Source organism: Pseudophryne corroboree, chromosome 5, assembly GCF_028390025.1.
Source record: "Pseudophryne corroboree isolate aPseCor3 chromosome 5, aPseCor3.hap2, whole genome shotgun sequence".
Taxonomy (NCBI): domain Eukaryota; kingdom Metazoa; phylum Chordata; class Amphibia; order Anura; family Myobatrachidae; genus Pseudophryne; species Pseudophryne corroboree.
In genome coordinates, this window is record NC_086448.1 from 609,448,158 (window position 1) to 609,471,899 (window position 23,742).

The 23,742-nt window shown below is 46.2% G+C and overlaps 1 protein-coding gene across 5 annotated transcripts in view; it reads right to left on the reverse strand.

Annotated features, from left to right (window-relative positions):
• Window positions 1-327: 327 nt before the first annotated feature.
• Window positions 328-23,742, reverse strand: part of ANKRD12 (ankyrin repeat domain 12) — a 323,283-nt gene continuing 299,868 nt past the window's right edge. For all 5 annotated transcript variants that reach the window (XM_063923478.1, XM_063923477.1, XM_063923476.1 and 2 more), the window contains 2 exons: window positions 1,883-1,978; window positions 328-1,638 (listed from right to left, as the gene is read on the reverse strand). In XM_063923478.1, coding sequence (XP_063779548.1) covers window positions 1,453-1,638; window positions 1,883-1,978 — 282 coding nt within the window. In that variant the 3' untranslated portion in view covers window positions 328-1,452. The remainder of the gene's footprint in view (window positions 1,639-1,882; window positions 1,979-23,742) is intronic.

Below are 23,742 nucleotides of genomic sequence, written 5' to 3' on the forward strand. Positions count from 1 at the left end.
TTTTTTTACTCAGAATTGCTTTTAAGTGCATTAATATGCAAGTGTGGATGTAATGCATGTGCAAATTGCTAAATCTGCCCATATTCAGATTTGCACCCAACTCAGAGGCAGGCTTATCATATACAATTTGTCCACTGATCAATATTTATCATGACTGACTGAAGAAACAAAAACAGAACCTTGTTTGTGTCAAGTGAATTGATCTGGTGTACGTAGACAGTATAACCAGCAGTATGTTACCCCACCATTCATATATTACAAACTGACAAACAATAATTGTGTGTGTAAATCAAATAAAATTTACTTACAACAAAATTGTTCATATGCTTTCTGAACATGACCAATAAAATTTATTAAACAATATATTTACATAGATATATACAAACTTTATGTAAATATTAAAATAGACCATTTACAATTTTTCGTTCAAAGTCTTTTTTCTTAAAAAATAGGCTCATTTGAGTCAGACGTCTAACAAGGATTTTTTTGTTGTTGCTTTTTTAAGATTTAAACACAAAAATACTCTGCTTAAGATAAAGGATATCAGCAGCAGGCTAACATGGAGTTTGCTTTCTGTTTAAGTGTTAAATAGTATTGTATCTATTGTAATAGAACTGGTGGACTGAGTGACGCATGCATTACCTTTTATCCATAAACCTTTACAAGGCTACGGACATGCCTTACTGAAACAATGACAAGTACAACACATTACACAACAAAACCAAAAGACAACAACTTTGGTCCATTAAAACTGCAGACATAAGTTTACACATAAAATATCTATCTTTGTACAAGTTTTGATCCTTAATTACAATACTATATACAAATGCACATATATATATATTTATATATAAAATAAGTTATTTAAAATAAGACAATATTACATTTGTTTGAATTTCACACATAAACTTTCTAAAATGTGATAAATTCAGAGCTTTCATTGCATTACACTTCATTATCTCCTGGGTTTAAAATGGAACATTGACCTTTACTTTCAATGTAAAGGAGCGTTCTTGCATTGCACTTTTATAGTTCAACCCTTATGGCACTAGGAGGACCGAGCTCTTCAGTGGAACTGTAATGCATGTGCAAAATACAGGTACCAACGTTAGCTTAAAGTAAAATGGGCAAATCTTTATGCAAAGGTCATCTAGAGGTGCGGCCTTCTATCCTCTTTGAGCTGTGTGGGGTGCTGCCCTAAAATCACTGACCGTGAAGCTACATTAGTAATAGTTTAGTTCTCCTTTTTAATGTGTAAAACAAAAGTTCCTAAGTCTAGCTGTTCCTGAGGACCGAGCGTGCTCTTGTTTCCTTGACCTTTCCCTCTTCCTTAAAGAGACAGTGCATGTATTTGTCATAGAGGCCATGCCCTACAATAATTGTTAAGTCAACTGTCTGCAGCTGAACCTATTGCAATGCAGTCTATGGAAGTAGCTGCAGAGATTGACAGCGTCATATAGGAGTCAGCTCAAAATCATCGTTGACCTCCACAAGAGGGACGTAGAATTCTTGTATCTCGTAGATGCTGACGGATTTGTAGGTGGCTGGATCCAGTTCTTGCAGCTTGAGTTGCCACTCTAGCCTCTCTACAGCGTTCAGCGCTGCGGCTTCATGTTGCTGCCTCATGAGTAAACATGTCTGCGGACAAAGCAGATACAAAGTGACACAACTAACATTTTCTGAAGACACTGTGCATCGTGTGACATTTGCGATACAAGACAGCTTGTAGCATATAAATACTAGCTAGGGATACTTAAAATATAAAACGTACAATGGATTGTTGGACTGTGATCTATTTGTAATAACTGATCCAAGAAAACCTTTACATACAAGTCAGTTTTACAGGAACAGAGCAGCAAGGATCATGCATATTACAATTTACCTTTAGTTTATCAAACTTGTCATCTACATCATGTAACCAGGACATGAACTGTCGGGCATTAAATCGATCACGTACAGAGGCTTTGCCATCTTCAGTCTACAAAAAGAAACCACAAAAGTATAAAATACCACTAAATTAATAATAATAAAAAAAACAACAACTCACAAATGTATAGAAAAATCATGTATACATTAAAGCAAATTTCATTTTAAAAATGGTAAAAAAAAGTTGTCATCTATAATACAGTTGTAGGCACGGCACATCAATGATTTCATGTTTTTATTAATGATTCTATTGAAACTGACCTGAAGCTAAAAAGAAGAGAAAAAAAATAAGATTTTACTTACCGGTAAATCTATTTCTCGTAGTCCGTAGAGGATGCTGGGGACTCCGTAAGTACCATGGGGATAGACGGGCTCCGCAGGAGACATGGGCACTTTAAGAAAGAATTTAGTTCATGGTGTGCACTGGCTCCTCCCTCTATGCCCCTCCTCCAGACCTCAGTTAGAGAAACTGTGCCCAGAGGAGATGGACAGTACGAGGAAAGGATTTTGTTAATCCAAGGGCAAGATTCATACCAGCCACACCAATCACACCGTATAACTTGTGATAACTACCCAGTTAACAGTATGAAAACAACATATCATCAGTTCAAGACCGATGCAACTATAACATAACCCTTATTGAAGCAATAACTATATACAAGTATTGCAGAAGAAGTCCGCACTTGGGACGGGCGCCCAGCATCCTCTACGGACTACGAGAAATAGATTTACCGGTAAGTAAAATCTTATTTTCTCTAACGTCCTAGAGGATGCTGGGGACTCCGTAAGGACCATGGGGATTATACCAAAGCTCCCAAACGGGCGGGAGAGTGCGGACGACTCTGCAGCACCGATTGAGCAAACATGAGGTCCTCCTCAGCCAGGGTATCAAACTTGTAGAATTTTGCTAAAGTGTTTGAACCCGACCAAGTAGCAGCTCGACACAGCTGTAGTGCCGAGACCCCCCGGGCAGCCGCCCAAGAAGAGCCCACCTTCCTAGTGGAATGGGCCTTGACCGATTTTGGTAACGGCAAACCAGCCGTAGAATGCTCTTGCTGAATCGTGTTACAAATCCAGCGAGCAATAGTTTGCTTTGAAGCAGGGGCACCAATCTTGTTGGATGCATACAGGACAAACAGCGCTTCAGTTTTCCTGACTCTAGCTGTTCTGGCTACGTAAATTTTCAAAGCCCTGACCACATCAAGTAACTCGGAATCCTCCAAGTCACGTGTAGCCACAGGCACCACAATAGGTTGGTTCATATGAAAAGATGAAACCACTTTTGGCAGAAATTGCGAACGGGTCCGCAATTCTGCTCTATCCAAATTGAAAACCAAATAGGGGCTTTTATGTGACAAAGCCGCTAATTCAGACACTCGCCTAGCCGAAGCCAAGGCTAATAACATGACCACCTTCCACGTGAGATATTTCAACTCCACCGTTTTAAGTGGTTCAAACCAGTGTGACTTTAGGAAACTTAACACCACGTTAAGATCCCAAGGTGCCACCGGAGGCACAAAAGGAGGCTGAATATGCAGCACTCCCTTTACAAAAGTCTGAACTTCTGGGAGAGAAGCCAATTCTTTTTGAAAGAAAATGTATAGGGCCGAAATCTGGACCTTAATGGAACCTAATTTAAGGCCCAAATTCACTCCAGTTTGTAGGAAGTGAAGGAAACGGCCCAGATGGAATTCTTCCGTAGGAGCATTCTTGGTCTTACACCAAGAAACATATTTTCGCCATATACGGTGATAATGTTTTGCTGTTACTTCCTTCCTAGCCTTTATCAGCGTAGGGATAACCTCAACCAGAATGCCTTTTTCTGCTAGGTTCCGGCGTTCAACCGCCATGCCGTCAAACGCAGCCGTGGTAAGTCTTGGAACAGACAGGGTCCCTGTTGCAACAGGTCCTGTCTTAGAGGAAGAGGCCACGGATCTTCTGTGAGCAGTTCCTGCAGATCTGGACACCAGGTCCGTTTTGGCCAATCTGGAACAATGAGGATTGTTCTCACTCCTTTTCTTCTTATTATCCTCAACACCTTTGGTATGAGAGGAAGAGGAGGAAATACATAGACTGACCGGAACACCCACGGTGTCACTAGGGCGTCTACCGCTACTGCCTGAGGGTCTCTGGACCTGGCGCAATACACCTGTAGCTTTTTGTTGAGGCGGGACGCCATCATGTCTATCTGTGGCAGTTCCCACCGACTCACAATCTGTGCGAAGACTTCTGGATGAAGTCCCCACTCTCCCGGGTGTAGGTCGTGTCTGCTGAGGCAGTCTGCTTCCCAGTTGTCCACTCCCGGAATGAACACTGCTGACAGTGTGCTTACATGATTCTCCGCCCAGCGAAGAATTCTGGTGGCTTCCACCATTGCCACTCTGCTCCTTGTGCCGCCTTGGCGGTTTACATGAGCCACTGCGGTGATGTTGTCTGACTGGATCAGAACTGGTCGGTCGCGAAGTAAGGTCTCCGCTTGACGTAGGGTGTTGTATATGGCCCTTAGCTCCAGGATGTTGATCTGAAGACAAGTCTCTTGACTTGACCAAAGACCCTGGAAATTTCTTCCCTGTGTGACTGCTCCCCAACCTCGGAGGCTTGCGTCCGTGGTCACCAGGATCCAGTCCTGAATGCCGAATCTGCGGCCCTCGAGAAGGTGAGCACTCTGCAGCCACCACAGTAGTGACACCCTGGCCCTGGGGGACAGGGTGATCAACCGATGCATCTGAAGATGTGACCCGGACCACTTGTCCAGTAGGTCCCATTGGAAAGTCCTCGCATGGAATCTGCCGAAGGGAATGGCCTCGTATGACGCCACCATCTTTCCCAGGACTTGAGTGCAATGATGCACTGACACCTGTTTTGGTTTCAATAGGTTCTTGACCAGAGTCATGAGTTCCTGGGCCTTCTCTATCGGGAGATAAACCCTTTTCTGGTCCGTGTCCAGAATCATGCCCAAGAAGGGTAGACGAGTCGTAGGAACCAACTGCGACTTTGGAATATTGAGAATCCAGCCGTGTTGCTGTAACACTTTCAGTGAAAGAGATACGCTGTTCAGCAACTGCTCTCTTGATCTCGCTTTTATGAGGAGATCGTCCAAGTACGGGATAATTGTGACACCTTGCTTCCGCAGGAGCACCATCATTTCCGCCATTACCTTGGTGAAAATCCTCGGGGCCGCTGAGAGACCAAACGGCAACGTCTGAAATTGGTAATGACAATCCTGTACCGCAAATCTTAGGTACGCCTGATGAGGTGGATAAATGGGGACATGAAGGTACGCATCCTTTATGTCCAGTGACACCATAAGATCCCCCCCTTCCAGGCTTGCGATGACCGCTCTTAGCGATTCCATCTTGAACTTGAACCTTTTCAAGTATAGGTTCAGAGATTTTAAATTCAATATGGGTATGACCGAACCGTCCGGTTTCGGGACTACAAACATGGTTGAATAATAACCCCTTCCCTGTTGAAGGAGGGGAACCTTGACCACCACCTGCTGAAGATACAATTGTTGTATTGCGTTTAACACTATTTCCCTCTCTTGGGGGGAAGATGGCAGGGCCGATTTGAAATACCAGCGAGGAGGCACCTCTTCGAATTCCAGCTTGTAACCCTGAGACACAATTTCTATTGCCCAAGGATCCACCTGGGAGTGAACCCACATGTGGCTGAAATTCCGAAGACGTGCCCCCAACGGGCCCGACTCCGCCAGTGGAGCCCCAGCGTCATGCGGTGGATTTTGCAGAGGCCGGTGAGGACTTCTGTTCCTGGGAACCAGCTGTGTTGTGCAGCTTCTTTCCTCTGCCCCTACCTCTGGCAAGAAAGGACGCACCATGGACTTTCTTGTTTCTTTGTGAACGAAACATACGTTATGGTAAGAACTTACAGTTGATAACGTGATTTCTCTTATGTCCACAGGTATCCACAGGATAACATTGGGATATTGTCGAGCGACAGCGAAAATGGCACCAACACGGTCACGAGCTTTCTGGTCTCCCAGGATGCATTGGGGCCTCCACTATATAGTCCCGCCCACTGACTCAGTCAGATCAGTTCTTTCCGCAGCGATTTTAGGCAGGAACATTAGGTAGAGACCTGTACAGGCGATAAGAACACACATGCACACCCTTCCATACAAGAAGGAAGAGGTTTTAGTGATTGTCTAGATCCTCAAATCAGATGCGTCAGGGTGGGATCCCTGTGGACATAAGATAAATCACGTTATCAACGGTAAGTTCTTACCATAACGTATATTTCTCTGGCTGGGTCCACAGGATTATCCACAGGATAACATTGGGATTCCCAAAGCCATTTTAGTGGTGGGTACGCTCCTGATTGCACAGGAGGACCTTTCGCCCGAAGTCTGCGTCATGAGAGGCAAAAGTATCCAAGGCATAATGTCTGATGAATGTGTTTATGGTAGACCATGTGGCTGCCCTACATATCTGTTCTGCTGAAGCACCCTGTTGTGCTGCCCAAGAAGGACCTACCTTACGTGTAGAGTGTGCAGAGACATTAGCCGGAATAGGGAGATCTGCATGAGAATAAGCTTCAGATATTACCATTCGGAGCCATCTCGCCAGCGTCTGTTTACTAGCAGGCCATCCTCTTCTATGGAATCCATATAGGATGAAGAGAGAATCCGTTTTCCTGATGGCACTAGTACGATCTATGTAGATTCTCAAAGCTCGGACCACGTCCAGCGATGCTTCTCCCGCAGATAGTCCCGATACCTGAAAAGCTGGGACTACAATCTCTTCATTCAGGTGAAACTTTGATACCACCTTTGGAAGATAACTAGATCTCGTTCTGAGAACTGCTCTGTCTGGAAAAAAACTTAGGAAAGGAGACTTACATGATAATGCTCCTAAATCTGACACTCTTCTGGCTGACGCCATTGCCAGTAAAAAAAGAACTTTAACCGTTAACCACTTAAGATCTGCTCTCTCAAGTGGTTCAAACAGAGGATTTTGGAGAAATTTAAGAACTAAATTCAAATCCCAGGGAGCTGCAGGAGGAACAAATGGAGGTTGAATATGTACTACTCCTTGGAAAAACGTACGTACATCCTGTAGGTCAGCAATCTTCTGCTGAAACCATACAGTCAACGCTGAGACTTGCACCCTCAAGGAAGCAACCTTCAACCCTTTATCCAATCCTGCCTGAAGGAAATCCAAAATCCTAGCTACTTTAAAAGATCTCGGATTGTAATTCTTTCCAGTACACCAGCGAATATAGGCTTGCCATATTCTATGATACACACGAGCCGAAGAAGGCTTTCTTGCTCTAAGCATGGTTTGGATTACTTGTTTCGAAAATCCTTTAGCCTCTAAGATAGAGGTTTCAACAGCCACGCCGTCAAAGATAGGCGATCCAGATGACTGTGATAACAAGGACCCTGCATCTGGACGTTGAGGGAGCAGTATCGGTGCTTCCACGGACATTCTCAACAGATCTGTGTACCAATGCCTTCTTGGCCAAGCTGGAACTATTAGAATGATTGCTCCTTTTGCCTGTTTTATCTTTCTCACTACTCTGGGTAACGGAGATATTGCAGGGAACAGATATGCCAGCTGAAACCTCCATTCTACTGACAGTGCGTCTACAAGGACCGCTCCTGGGTCCCTTGTTCTTGATCCGTACCTCGGAACTTTGTTGTTTAGACGAGACGCCATAAGGTCCATCTCTGGTAGACCCCATCTGTTCACCATTATCTGAAACACTTCTGGGTGTAGTGCCCATTCGGTTTCCTGAATGGTGTGCCGACTGAGAAAATCTGCTTCCCAATTTAGTACACCCGGGACAAATACTGCTGACAATGCCGGGAGATGGAGTTCTGCCCATTTTAGAATGGGAGTTACTTCCTCCATCAGACTCTTGCTGTGAGTTCCTCCTTGATGATTGAGGTATGCTACTGCCGTCGCATTGTCTGAGCGGATCTGGACTGGTCTTCCTTGTAGATTGTCCTTTGCCTGAACTAGGGCCAAGTAAATGGCTCTTATTTCTAACAGATTTATCGGCAGGCGGCTTTCCCTTGCGGCCCATTTTCCCTGGAACAATAGGCTTCTGAGTACCGCCCCCCAGCCTTGCAGGCTGGCATCTGTTGTCAGGACTTGCCACTCTTTTACCCAAAAGGGTCTCCCCTTGTTTAAATGGTCTGTCTGTAGCCACCACGCTAGAGACCTTTTTACCTTTACTGGAATCTTTATCATCTGTTTCTTTTTCGTCTGATGATTTCCATTCCATTCGGTCAGAATAAGGTGCTGCAATGGTCTGGAGTGGAATTGCGCATATCCCACCATGTCGAAGGTTGATACCATCAGACCCAACAGTCGCATTGCTGCATGGACTGACATTGTCTGGGCTTGCAACGCTTCCTGAGCCATGACCTGCACCTTGACTATCTTTTTCTCTGGTAAGAGAACTCTCTGTAGGTCCGAATCCAATATGGCCCCCAAATGAACCATCCGCTGTGACGGATTCAGGGACGACTTTATGAGCCACCCGTGTCTCTGTAAACAAACTATCGTCTGTTGAAGATGGCTCAACAGTAAATCTTGCGATTGTGCTAAGATTAACAGGTCGTCGAGGTATGGGAATATTCTTATCCCCTGCTTGCGCAGACAAGCTGCCATAACCACCATGATCTTGGTAAACACCCTGGGTGCTGTAGCTAGCCCGAAAGGCAGAGCCTGGAACTGGAAATATTCCTGGAGGATGGCAAACCTGAGGTAACACTGATGTGACAGTGCTATAGGCACATGTAGGTAAGCATCCCGTACATCTAGAGATACCATGTAGTCTCCCGGTTCCATAGCCAACATTATGGAGCGTAACGTCTCCATGTGGAACTTCGGGATCCATATGTAGTTGTTCAACATTTTCAGATTTAGAATTGGTCGATATGACCCATTTGGTTTCTGGATTAGAAATAGATTGGAGTAATACCCCTGTCCCTTTTGTGATGGAGGTACTGGGACAATCATACCTGACTGCAGTAATTTTTGGACTGCTTCTTGCAGGGCATTGGCCTTCGACTCTATACGAGACGGGCTGGTGCAAAAAAATCTTTGAGGAGGCTGCCTCCTGAATGGGAACCCATACCCCTGAGATACTACCTTCTGCACCCAGGCATCTGCTGTTGACTGTTGCCATATGTGTGCAAATTGAAGGAGTCGGCCCCAACCCTGGAATCCTCCAGGCGGAGGCCAGTCTCTTCAGGCTGAGGGTTTCTGTTCAGGTTTGGAAGCTGGCTTCTTGCTAGCCCACTGCTTCCTACCCCTGGATTTAAACTGGAGTTGTTTAGGCTCCTCTTTAGCTTTTGCTTTGCCAGCGAAATGAGCGAAACTTTAAACCCTTGGACTTAGGGCTATAAGCAGCCGGAAATCTGACCTTTTTCGATTCAGCCTCTGATTCTAGGATATCCGATAAAGGTTTTCCAAATAATATATTACCCACAAAAGGCAATGCTTCCAATTCTTTCTTGGATTCCGCATCTGCCTTCCAGGTACGTAGCCAAATTGCTCTGCGAGCGACTACTGTCAAGGCTGAAGCTTTAGAAGCAACTGTACCTACATCAATTGCTGCTTCTTCCAAATACTGGGCAGATTGTCTTAAACGGCAAAACCGATCCTCTTGCTCCCCAGTAGGAGAAGTGAGGCTATTCTCTAGTTCCTCTATCCATTCGCCCATTGCCTTTGCTACCCAGGCCGAAGCCATAGCAGGTCTTACCACTGCTCCTACTAGAGAAAAAATATTTTTCAACAGGCTCTCTACCCTTCTGTCTGTGACATCATTCAATGAGGTAGAAGACAGTGGTAAAGCAGATTTATGCACAAGTCGCAGAACATGTGCATCTACTTTTGGAGGAACTTCTCTCTTCGAACAATCCCCAGCAGGAAATGGATAATAAGAATCCCATCTCTTAGGAATCTTATACTTTAAGACTCATCCATCATTTCCGTCAACTCATCTGACGCTGGAAATTCAGCTTTCACTGATTTTGTTCTTTTAAATACAGGTGCTTTTGCTTTTAACGCTTTCTTGGCTGGCTCTTCCAAAGAAAGCACAGCCTTCACAGCATTAATAAGTTCAGCTACATCTTCTGAACTAAAGCTCTGCGACTGATCATCATACGGAGTTGATTCTATTGTTTCCTCATCATCATCCGATGTATCATCTTGTGTAGTCTGCCACACAGACGTATCTGTCTTAGTCTTACCTGCCCCTTGGTTGCTTGTAGAGGCTACTGGAACCAAACCATAGGAGGGGAGCTGCATGTATGGGTTCATAGTGTAACCTAACCCTTGAGGTGGTGCTACCGGAGCTAACCTGTCCGCTATTGAAGACAGAGTCTTTGCGAACATATTCCATGGTGGCTCTGTTGGTGGTTGAACCAACTCCTGTTTTTTACTTCGCTGAAAAGCGAAACAGTTTGCACACAAACCCTCATAAGTGACCAATTGATTCATATCAATTACCCCTGACTTACAAGATAAGCATGTTAGGGCTATAGGAGTGCTTGACAAATTCTCCTCATCACTTTTGCCGCTCACAGACATGGTATTAACCTGTTATCGACTACACAATTTGTGACTGAAGAACACCCTATATGTCAGTATATAGAGGTGAGATCAATCTGACCACAGTGCACCTGATTTGAGGGTCAGAACAGGACTGACATTACACAGAAAAGTCAGCACACATACTAGCAGTCAGTCACATGTTAAAGCATTAGACATTGTCATATGAGAATACAACCTCCATAAAAACTTATACATAAGTAGGAAAATTGTACTTCTATTTTAACTGGTTCTATTTTCAACATAACATGCAGAAAACACAGTAATATACAGGTCTCATATGCAATAGGTACTAAAAATTAACAATGCATACTAAGAAGTAGAGAGAATTTCTAGTACTGTATACCCTGCCTCCAGAGAGCGGGATACAGGGAGACTCACCACACTTCCATATCCAAGCAAATACGCTCGTAAGACGCTGAGTGGATTCAGACGCTACTGGTGTACACTGCCGCTCTTGATAACTGATAATGGACACGGACACTCACCAACGGACACGGACGCTGAGCGACTTCCACGTGTATGCAGACACTAAGGCCTGCGACTCGGTCTGGCGGGTTTTATCTCCAGTGTACACAACCGCAGCGTCTAAGCTGCGACCGAGTACCCTCGTGGTCGCGTCTGAGCCGGAAGTGAGGTCATTCAGTTCATGAAACTAGAGACACGCGGGAACTGGCCATGAACTCGGAGGAGGGACGGCCAGGAGCGTCCGAAACCCCCCGTTGACTTAAACTCCCAGGATCGCGGCCTCTACCTAGTTCTGGCGCCTATGATCCCCAGAGCGTAGCGCTGTCACACTCGAGATGTTCGGCGCATCAACACACTGTTTGTAGTCTCCACCAAATCAGTGTAGCTGTGTCCTGACCCCTCTAGTAAGAGGAAGTCCATAGACTCACCGTCTCCCCATGCTCCGGCCACAGCCTGGTTACGTCTGCTGGACCTGCTAGAACATCCGACAAAGACGCCCGTCGAGACAGCACTGATACCCGAAGGTAAGCGTTGTTGCGACCCGGTGGAGAGTTGTTGGAGCGACTCTTTCTAATATGCGTTTAAGACGCTGTTAAGATAAGTCGCTCTAAAAATATAGTAAGTCTATAAAAATAAAATAATAAAAGCTTTAGGCTGCTTTATTCACAGCCGCCCTGTGACCATGCGGCTTCCTGCGGCACCAGGCAAAAAACTGATCTGACTCAGTCAGTGGGCGGGACTATATAGTAGAGGCCCCAATGCATCCTGGGAGACCAGAAAGCTCGTGACCGTGTTCGTGCCATTTTCGCTGTCGCTCGACAATATTGCAATGTTATCCTGTGGATAATCCTGTGGACCTAGCCAGAGAAAGGACTGCATTTGATAATGCGGTGCTCTCTTAGGCTGTGAGGGAACATAAGGCAAAAAATTTTACTTTCCAGCTGTAGCTGTGGAGACCAGGTCCGAGAGACCTTCCCCGAACAATTCCTCACCCCAGTAAGGTAAAACCTCCATATGACTTTTTGAGTCGGCATCACCTGTCCATTGCCGAGTACACAGGACCCTTCTGGCAGAAATCGACATAGCGTTTATTCTAGAACCCAGTAGACTAATGTCTCTTTGAGCATCTATCATATATAGCGTCTTTTATATGCCCCAGTGTCAATAATACAGTATCCTTATCTAGGGCATCCAATTCCTCAGATAAGGTATCCGTTCATGCTGCTACAGCACTACACACCCAGGCCGACGCAATTGCCGGTCTTAGTAAGGTACCTGAATGTGTATAAATGGACTTCAGGGTAACCTCCTGTTTGCAGTCAGCAGCATCTTTGAGGGTAGCCGTATCCTGGGACGGCAGGGCTACCTTTTTTGATAAGCGTGTTAAAGCTTTGTCCACCCTAGGGGAGGATTCCCATCGTAGCCTATCCGTTGGCGGGAAAGGATACGCCATAAGAATCCGTTTGGAAATCTGCATTTTCTTATCTGGAGATTCCCAAGCTTTTTCACATAACTCATTCAGTTCGTGTGAGGGGGGAAAAGTTATCTCAGGCTTCTTTCCCTTATACATATACACCCTCATGTCAGAGACAGGGGTTTCCTCTGTGATGTGCAAAACATCCTTTATTGCTATAATCCATATATCGAAGGGATTTAGCCAATTTTGGCTGTAACTTTGCATCATCGTAATTGACACTGGAGTCAGAATCCATGTCGGTATCTGTGTCAACAATTTGGGATAGTGGGCGCTTATGAGACCCTGACGGTCCCTGCGACAGAGGGTCAGGCACGGGTTGAGACCCTGACTGTCCCAATGCATCAGCCTTGTCAAATCTTCTATGCAAGGAATTAACATTATCATTTAAAACCTTCCACATATCCATCCAATCAGGTGTCGGCGGAGACACCACATTCATTTGCTCCCGCTCCTCTCCCACATAGCCTTCCTCATCAGACATGTCGACACAAGCGTACCGACACACCACACACACACAGGGAATGTCCTTTCTGAAGACAGTTCCCCCACAAGGCCCTTTGGAGAGACAGAGAGAGAGTATGCCAGCACACACCTCAGCGCTATAATATCCCAGGAATAACACAGTAACTTAATGTTAACCCAGTAGCTGCTGTATGTATAGTTTTTGCGCCTAATTATGTGCCCCGCCCTCTTTTCAACCCTCTTCTACCGTGTATCAGCAGGGGAGAGTCCGGGGAGCTTCCTCTCAGCGGTGCTGTGGAGAAAAAATGGCGCTGGTGAGTGCTGAGGGAGAAGCCCCGCCCCCTCGACGGCGGGCTTCGGTCGCGCTTATACAGTAATTTTGGCGGGGGCTCATACATATATACAGTGCCCAGCTGTATATATGTGTACTTTTGCCAACATGAGGTCCCAAATGCTGCCCAGGGCGCCCCCCCCTGCGCCCTGCACCCGAACAGTGACCGGAGTATGTGAGGTGTGTGGAGCAATGGCGCACAGCTGCAGTGCTGTGCGTTACCTCTAGTGAAGATCATGAAGTCTTCTGCCGCCTCTTCTTTTCTTCTCACACTCACCCGGCTTCTATCTTCCGGTTCTGCAAGGTGGACGGCGGCGCAGCTCTGGGACGGACGGCGAGGGTGAGATCCTGCGTACCAATCCCTCTGGAGCTAATGGTGTCCAGTAGCCTAAGAAGCAGGACCTAGCTTCAGAGAGTAGGGCTGCTTCTCTCCCCTCAGTCCCTCGATGCAGGGAGTCTGTTGCCAGCAGAGCTCCCTGAAAATAAAAAACCTAACAAAATACTTTCTATCAGTAAACTCAGGAGAGCTCACTGAAAAGCACCCAGCTCCTCTGGGCACAGTATCAAACTGAGGTCTGGAGGAGGGGCATAGAGGGAGGAGCCAGTGCACACCAGGAACTAAATTCTTTCTTAAAGTGCCCATGTCTCCTGCGGAGCCCGTCTATCCCCATGGTCCTTACGGAGTCCCCAGCATCCTCTAGGACGTTAGAGAAAAGAAGAAGAAAAAAAAAAAAAAAAAGAGTTTATCCAACATGGTAAGGTTCCATACTAACAAACATCACAACTGGTAGATGTTAAAGACACCTGTTCACCTTTAATCCTTTTACACCGAGATTACTGATGCCTCTGGTTTAGCAGTATAACCTGGCTGTAATTACTTCTATCTTTTCATCATATGAACAAACCTGTTGAATAGTACCTGCTTAAACTGATGCCTCCGCTTTGCTACCAAGGTACATAATGTAAAGGCTGAGGACAGTCAGCGATAAGTATAAAACTAAAGTCAGGCTGGCAGTATATGCCGCTGAAACAGAACTACAAGATTCTGACAAATGGTTTTTGTTTTATTTTAAATTATTTTGAAATAAGAGACAGATATGGGATGCGGTCAACATCCCGCCGGACGGAATCCCGGCGGTCGAAATACTGATGCTGGAATCCCGACCAGCACAATCCCGACATATTCTCCCTCCGTGGGTGTCGACACCCATAGAGGGAGAATAGAATAGTGTACTGAGCGTAGCGAGGCACCGTGACCGCAGCGTGGCGAGCAAAGCGAGCTCGCAAGGGGCTGCATTCCGCTCGCCACACCTGTCGGGATTGTGTGGTCGGGATTCCGGCGTCGGTATTTCGACTGCCGGGATCCCGTCCAACGGGATTATGTACTGATCCCATAGATATTAAGTGGCCTTAGGTGGGTGAAAGGTACAGTATTTAGCCTTAGACATCAGCAATAAAGGCACAAACAGAATGAAAACCAGACTACAAAACAGCATTCCTGTACAGCACACTTGGTTGCAGCATATTGTATTAGAAGAAAAAAAAAAATTAGATATAGATCAATCGGGGTGTGGATCATCAAATCGACAGTGTCTAGGTCGACAATGTTTAGGTCGACCACTATAGGTCGACAGTCACTAGGTCGACAGTGTTTGAAGGTCGACAGGGTTTCTAGGTCAACAGGTCAAAAGGTCAACATGAGTTATTCATGGGTTTTTTTGGTGTAATTTTCTCCGTAGAGTGACCGGTAAGCCCAATTTAGCACCGTGTCCCCTTGCATGGTGACCGAACTTCGGGCAAGGTGCCTCACTCCGCTACCGCTTCGCTCGGCACAGAACACCGTTCCAATCGTAGTCCACGTGGATCGTTAAGTAAGAAAAAGTACAAAAAAAGAAAAAGAAAAAAAAGTTAAAAACTCATGTCAACCTTTTGACCTGTCAACCTAGAAACCCTGTCGACATTCAGACCGGATCTCTATCTATCTATCTATCTATCTATCTATCTATCTATCTATCTATCTATCTATCTATCTATCATGCTGGCACTCAGTACAAACGATAAATAAATAAATATGGCCTTCCTAATCCAGAGCAGTGGAGAAGACAGCAAAGTCAGTCACTCTCCAAACCAATAAAATTAACTAGCTAGTGTGCCTGTGCCAAATTGTGCAAAACGGTCCCAATCCTGGGCATCATTCCCAGACTGAGCAGCCATAGCTCAGTGGATGACACAAAGTCGCAAGATTTCAACTGTCTTTGCATCATCCATTGAGATATGGCTGCTTAGTCTGGTGTACTGCTTGTGACATACACACAGACAGAGTATATACGCATACATACACGCCCAAATACGTACATATACTATATGGACAAAAAAAAGGTTGGGGCTGGGAGACCGACACTCGGTATCCCAGAGGTCAGCATACTGACCCTGAGATCCCGGCAGCAGAATGCCAGCAAGGGGGCAAGCAAGAACAACAAATCCCCTTGCAGGCTCGCTGTGCTCGCCAAGGACACCCATGAGTTGGAATAGTCCCTGTGGATCAGCATTCTGTCTGCTGGCATTTAGATTTTTTGAGATCACGGCGTCGGCATGGTGACCGCCGGGATCCCGAGTGGCGGTCACATGACCGCATCCCAGCAAAAATAGGATTTTGGTACTTACCAGGTAAATCCTTTTCTTTGAATCCATAGGGGGCACTGGAGTACTCTTGGGATATGGACGGCTTCCGCAGGAAACAGGGCACTGAATATTTAAATTTAGAACTCTCCACCCCTCCATATCCCAGAGTACCTCAGTGTTTTTTACTGAGCCGAACAGGAGCTATAGAGAGGTTGACAATGGAGAATTACATATAACATAACGGACAACAATTAAATTGACACATAACGTTACTGACAACTAAACAGTTGACACCATAACCGATAGAACTTTATAATTTGAACCAGTCGGTGAAAGTGTGTTACCATAAGATCCCCTGAGCTTACCACAAACCAAGTAAAACTGCTCTGGGTGGGCGTCCAGTGCCCCCTATGGATTCAAAGAAAAGGATTTACCTGGTAAGTACCAAAATCCTATTTTCTTTTCCATCCACTAGGGGTCACTGGAGTACTCTTGGGACGTACCAAAGTTTCCCTTGTGGGCGGGAGAGCTGTTTGGCACCTGTAACACTATGCGGCCAAAGCTAGATGCTGATGCCGCAAACGTATCAAACTTGTAACAGCGCACAAACGTGTGCACTGATGACCATGTAGCCGCACGGCAAAGCTGCGTCGTAGAAGCTCCACGACCAGATGCCCAAGAAGCTCCCACAGAACATGTGGAATGAGCTGTTACTGATGTAGGCGGCTGTAACCTAGCATGAAGGTAAGCCTGACGTATAGTCAGTTTTATCCATCTGGATAAGGTCTGCTTAGAAGCTGGCCAACCTATCTTGGCAGCATCATAGAGAACAAACAACGTATCCGTTTTACGAACTGTAGACGTTCGGTATACATAAACGCGTAATGCGCGTACCACATCCAGAGTTCCAAAATGTCCGGTTAACACAGGAACTACTATTGGTTGATTGATGTGAAAAGATGACACTACCTTTGGTAAGAAAGCGGGATTCGTCCGAAGTTCCGCTCTGTCATCATGAAACGCCAAATACGGTGGCTTGCATGACAAGGCACCCAAATCTGAAACACGCCTTGCCGAAGCTAAGGCTAGGAGAAAAATTATTTTCCAAGTAATATCCACTTTCAAAATGTAAAGACTGTAAGAAATCTAAAACCAGATTCAAGTCCCATGGCGCTGTAGGTGGAATGGATGGAGGCTGTACTCTGAGGACACCTTGCAGAAAAGTGTGTACCGACGGCAATAGAGCCAATCGGCTTTGAAAATAAATTGACAACGCAGATACCTGCACCTTTAGTGTAGATAAACGCAGTCCTCCATCTAACCCCGTCTGTAGAAACAACAAAAGACGGGATAACTTGAAAGATGATGTCGGAAACTTCCAAGCTTCACACCAACCTATATAGGCACGCCAAATTCTGTAATAATGAGCTGCCGTAACTGGCTTCCTAGCTCTTAACATGGTTGGTATAACCGATTCTGGAATGCCCTCTCTCCTTAAGAGTGCGTTCTCAATAGCCACCCCGTCAAACGCAGCCGCGCTAAATCGGGGTAAAGGAACGGACCCTGTTGTAACAAGTCCGGATGTAGTGGGAGCGGGCAAGGATAGTCTGCGAGTAGTCCGCGGAGACCCGAGAACCAAGCTTTCCGAGGCCAATGAGGCGCCACTAGTATGACTGTGACAGACTCTCTTTTTGATCCGTTTTAGCACCAGAGGGAGCAGCGGAAAACGGTGGAAACAGATACACTAGGCTGTACGGCCAAGCGATTGTGAGAGCATCCACCGCCACTGCCTTTGGATCTCTCGTTCTGGACACCTACTGGTGCGTTTGGTGATTGTGGCGACACGCCATCAGGTCAACTTGAGGGTAACCCCACCTCTGGACCAACATGTGAAACATTTCTGAAATTAATGCCCATTCTCCTGGATTAAAATCCCGACGTCTGAGATAATCCGCCTCCCAGTTGTCCACTCCCGGAATGAGCACTGCCGACAATATCACCTGGTGGTATTCTGCCCAATTGAGGATTCGAGCTACATTCCGCATTGCCATGCGGCTTCTCGTTCCTCATTGCTTGTTGATGTATGCGACTGCCGTCGCGTTGTGTGACTGCACCTGGACAGTCTGAGACCGAAGCAATTGTACTGCTTGTCGTAGCGCATTGTAAATTGCGCGGAGTTCCAGGACATTTATAGACAGCAATCGTTCGTGATCCGCCCAGAGACCCTGGAGCTGACAATTTTGAACTACAGCTCCCCAACCTCTGAGACTCGCGTCCTTCGTTAGAATTATCCAATTCCAGCCGCTGCCTGCGGTTAAATTGTGTACCTTGAGCCACTAGAGTAGAGACACCCTTGCCCTTGGCGACAACCTCACCCTGTGGTGAATCTGCAGATGTGAGCCCGACCACTGTGCGAGCACATCCAGTTGAAATGGACGTGAGTGAAATCTTCCGAACTGAAGTGCTTCGAAAGCCGCCACCATTGTTCCTAAGAGGCGAATACACAAATGCACCGAGACTGTGCGTGGCTTGAGCACTAATTGTACCAGATGGCGAATAATCTGTACTTTCTGTTGTGGTAGGTAAATTCTTTGATTTACCGTATCGAGAATCATACCTAGGAATTGAAGTCGTTGAGACGGAATTAGATGTGATTTCTTGAAGTTGACAATCCAACCGTGGTGAACTAGTACATTGTACGTGAGCAACGCATGTTGGAGGAACATCTGTTGAGACAGAGCTTTTATGAGCAGATCGTCTAAGTACGGAACAATTGTCACTCCCAGGGATCTGAGATGAGCTATCATCACAGACATCACTTTGGTGAATACCCGAGGCGCTGACGAGAGGCCAAACGGTAGAGCCTGAAACTGGTAATGGTTGTGGCGTATTGCAAAACGCAAGAACCTCTGATGAGGTGACCAAATTGGAATGTGTAAGTACGCATCCTTGAGATCTAGCGCAATCATGCATTCTTGTGGCTCTAAATCTGCAATTACTGACCACAGAGATTCCATCTTTAATCTGTAGAAAGTGACTTACTGATTGAGACCCTTTAAGTTCAATATTGGCCTGACGGAGCCATCCGGCTTCGGTACCACAAACAGACTGGAATAATAACCCTGACCTTGTTGTTGTACAAGGCCTGGAATTAAAACTGCTGAATCCAATAGAGACTGAATGGCAATTTGCCGAACCGCCTTCTTGTCGTCAGACAGAGGCAGTCCTGTCTTGAAAAAGCGCAGTGGCGGGAGACAGCTTTGTTTTAACACTAAATTGCGGATCCATCCATCAGTGGATGTCTGGAACCCCGGCAAATGTAACGTCTGAAGGCGTGCTCCCATAATTGGAAATCCGAGATGGCCTGGGAGCCCGTTAAGCCACTGGCTTGTTGGTGACCTTAGCGCCCTGACGTTACTAGGCGTGGCTGTTTCTCTACCACAGCCTTGAAAGGACTGAAGTCTAAATGATTTGAACGCCGGGCCAGAGTATTTCCGTCTCGGAACCGGTGGAGGCAATGGCAGGAAACTAGACTCCTCTCCCTCTCCCCCCCCCCCCGTGGCCTGAGAAATTCATTTGTCCAATTTAGGACCAAACAACTTATGGCCACCGTATTCTTTTGACCTCTGACTCCGCTTGCCAAGAACGCAGCAAGAGTGCTTGTCGTGCTGTAACTAGCGACGATGAAAAGCAAGAATGGAGCCGACAGCCGGCAGCAGAAGCTGTACATAGATACTCAGCAGCTTCTCAGATTCGATTAGCGATAAGTATAACGTGATCGTCATGTAGAGCAGACTTGAGTTCTGTTATCCATACAATTAGCGCCCTAGTGACCCAAATGCCCTTCTATCTTACGTCTGAAGGGTCTTTATAAGGTTTGACACAGACGAATCCGCCAATGGCGGATTCTCCAATGTAGATGTCACTGACTGTGGAAACGGGTAACTAGACTTAAATCTGTGAGGTATAGAACCGGTTATTCGGTTCTTTCGTGTTTCTACTAACATCTTATTAAGATATTCCTAAATAAGAACCCCATTGGAAATATCTGTAGTTTAGTAAATACGACTTTATTATATGTCAGAGGCTCCTTAGTCTCTGTAAACTTCAGAGACTGACGCACTGGCCTGATGAGATTATCAATGTCTGGGCTGTCAAAAGCTGCACTATCTGACTGCTGGTCTAATTTGCCCTCCTCACCCTTATTTAGCGCCGTGAGGTCTGGCATAGAATCGTCAGACTGCAACATAGCAGAAACGGGTAAATTATAAGACAAATTAAATGTATCCCTTGTACCCAAAGTGAACTTGGACCTTTGCAAAGGCTGAGACTCCTCCGTTAGTTCTGGCGGTCTCACCCGAGACTCCGATCTTGCCGCTCGTGTCGAGCGGCGGACAATTCTGATTTCAACCCAGCCATTACATTTGCTTAACATAGGATCCGGGAATGAAACCGGCTTCCGGAGTGGAGACCTACAAAACATACTGTACATGTGGTAGATTCATGTACAGACATTGCAGTAAAACTTCTTTTTAGTCTTTGCTGGTGCCTTACTTATTATGCAGACAGACAACACAATAGACAAAGACAGAAACTTGCACGGCTCAGTAAAATTGTTACTTAAGGTGTGTAATATATATATATATATATATATATATATATATATAGCCGAAGTGCAGTTCACATGGCCAGCCTATATGAAACCTGAACCAAAATTCCCACTAACACCCCTGCGCCTCCGGTGGAGTAGAGACGTAGGACAGGAACGTTCTGGAATCACAAACAGGAAGAAACAGGAAGCATGTTTAAAATGGCCCCCATGCCATGCTTACAGTTATAATCACAGGTCAGGTTACAATACATGCCTTTATAACCTGTACCTGACTGCAGTGTAATATAGGCTTAATAGTCTATTAATATAACCTATGGATCTATGCATATGAAATCTGGCAGCCTGTCATGCATTTTCTCCCTTGCAGCAGCGCTGCCTTTGAGACCTGTCCCCCCCCCCTCCCCCTGTGCTCCGTGTAGCGCTGTGTCTCAGCGGGGAGCGGTTGCCGGGAAGCCTAACACCCCTGTATCTGACCTTGGTGTCATTGCAGGGAGGCGGGGGACGCTTATGAAGAGAGCGGCCGTGTGAACGGAGTTCGGCTGGCTGAAGCGGCGCGTAGCGGCTTCCGGCGGCGCTAGTGTGAGCGCTGAGCTGCGGCGGTTCTCCCCCTCGTAGCGCTGGAGCAAACTTTGAGGTACGTACAGCACGGACGGAGCGGCTGGGGCGGGCAGCCTGTATTAGAAGCGGGTGCGGGCGGCGGTTATAACACGGACCCCACACAGCGGGGCGGCAGCGTGCATTGACCGCCCCGTCCCCCCCTGCATACCTTGTCTCCTTGTAGGGAGGGCTGCGACGGGGCTTCTTTCTGTAAGCTCCGTCCAGCTCTTGCAGCAGTCAGTGGGCTGCGTGTGGCTGTGAGGGTGCTCTTTGTGAGGACCGACACGCCATGCGCTGCCTCCGTGCAGCGGCACTATCCCGGACCCATGTTTTTAGTAGAAACTGGGAAGGGATGTGTTTAAGTTGTAATAAAAAAGTAAAAATTTAAAATTAAGATAAAAAAATATTCAAAGAAAAGTGTGGGAGCCCCACACAAGCCTTGTTAGTGCAGTGAGCACAGAAAAAAACACTGAGGTACTCTGGGATATGGAGGGGTGGAGAGTTCTAAATTTAAATATTCAGTGCCCTGTTTCCTGCGGAAGCCGTCCATATCCCAAGAGTACTCCAGTGACCCCTAGTGGATGAAAAAGAAAGTATTTGTTCATACCTGCTAATTATTGAATTCAGTTGTTTCAATCAGACCCATTACCACAGGTATATAAAATCAAGCACCTAGCCATGCAGTCTCCATTTGCAAATCTGTGATACAAAATGAGTCGTTCTGAAGAGCTCAGTAACTTCAAGCATGGTACTGTGATAGGATGCCACCTTTGCAATAAGACAGTTCATGAAATTTCATCCCTGCTGGATATTCCACAGTTAACTGTAAGTGATATTAATAGAAAGTGGAAGCGTTTAGGAACAGGCAGCAGCAACTCAGCCACAAAGCAGAAAACCACGTAAATTACAGAGCGGGGTCAACGACTACTAGGGTGCATGGTGCGTAAAATGCACTGCTGATTCCATAGCTAAAGAGTTCCGAACTTCCACTGGCATTAATGTAAGCACAAAAACAGTGCGACTGGAGCTAAATGGAATTGGTTTCAATGGGCGAGCAGCTGCATGCAAGCCTCACATCAAGTCCAATGCCAAGCATCAGATGGAGTTGTGTAAAGCACACTGACACTGGACTGTGGAGCAGTGGAAAGGTGTTCTGTGGAGTGATGAATCACGCTTCTCTGGCAGTCAGATGGGCGAGTCTAGGTTTGGCGGATGCCAGGAGAACGTTACCTGCCTGACTGCATTATGCCACCAGTAAAGTTTGGTGGAGGGGGGATAATGGTATAGGACTGTTTACAGGGTTTGGGTTATGCCCCTTATCGCCAGTTAAGGGCAATCTTATTGCTTAATACATAACAAGACATTTTGGACAATGCTATGCTTCTAACTTTGTGGCAACAGTTTGGGGAAGGCTCTTTTCTATTTCAACATGACTGTGCCCCAGTGCACAAAGCAAGGACTATGAAGACATGGTCTGAGGAGTTTGGTGTGGAAGAACTTAACTGTCCCGCACAAAGCCCAGACCTTAACCCTATCGAACACCTTTGGGATGAACTGGAGCGGAGATTATGAGCCAAGCCTACTCATCCAACATCCGTGCCTGACCTCATAAATGCTCTACAGGAGGAATCGGCACAAATCCCCACAAAAACACTCCAAAATCTTGTGGAAAGCCTTCCAAGAACAGTGGAAGCTGTCATAGTTGGAAAAGCGGGGGGGTCATCTCCATATTAAAATTATATGTATTTGAATACAAAGTTGTAACAGTCCCTGTTGGTGTAATGCACAGGCATCCAAATACTTTTAGCTATATAGTTATATATATATATATATATATATATATATATATATATATACACATATATACACATACACACACACACACACACACACACACACACACACACGCTGTATGGCCAAACTATTATGAACTTTGGTTAGTATTTTCACAGTTAACGCAACTTGAATTCTTCTAGGCATGTATTCTACTAACTATCGGTATGTTTTGTGAGGAACATTAGCCCAAATGCAATGATCTGCATCTCCATAACTTTGCCTCTGCAAGCTTTAAGAGTGATGATGCAAGTAGATCCATGTTTTCGCAGTGATCGAGCAGAGTGAAAAAAATTGTGGATCCCAGGGACCCCTCACTTCAAAGAATTGGGGTCCTACTTCACTGCTTCTGGGTCTTCTCACATACTACGGGGGATGAGGGCAGGCAGCAGTATGGACATTGCTGGGGTCAGGTGGCAGCTTGGGCAGTGCTGGGGGAAGAAAGCATTTTAATGGCAAGCAGCAGTTGGGGCAGTGCTGTGGGGGCTAGGAGGATGTTACTGGTAGGCAGCACTGGGGGTATGGAGGGGGTAAGGGCAGATAGCAGCTAGGGCAGTACTGGGGGAACAATGAGGAGGTTAGCAGCAGGCAATATTTGGGACAGTACTGGGGTACGGAGGGGGTCAGGATAGCAACTGGGGCAGTACTAGGGGTAGGGAGGGGACGGGGGTAAGGGTAGATAGCAGTATGGGAGTGGTTACCTTTCTCCCCCTGATGGAAGCCCCCGTCCAGGTCACTGTTAGCAACCTCTAGCTTGAGTTGTAGCCCCAGCTTGTCCCTCAACAGCCAGGTGTAGATCTCCAGCTCTTTCATTCAGCCAGAGCGCAGA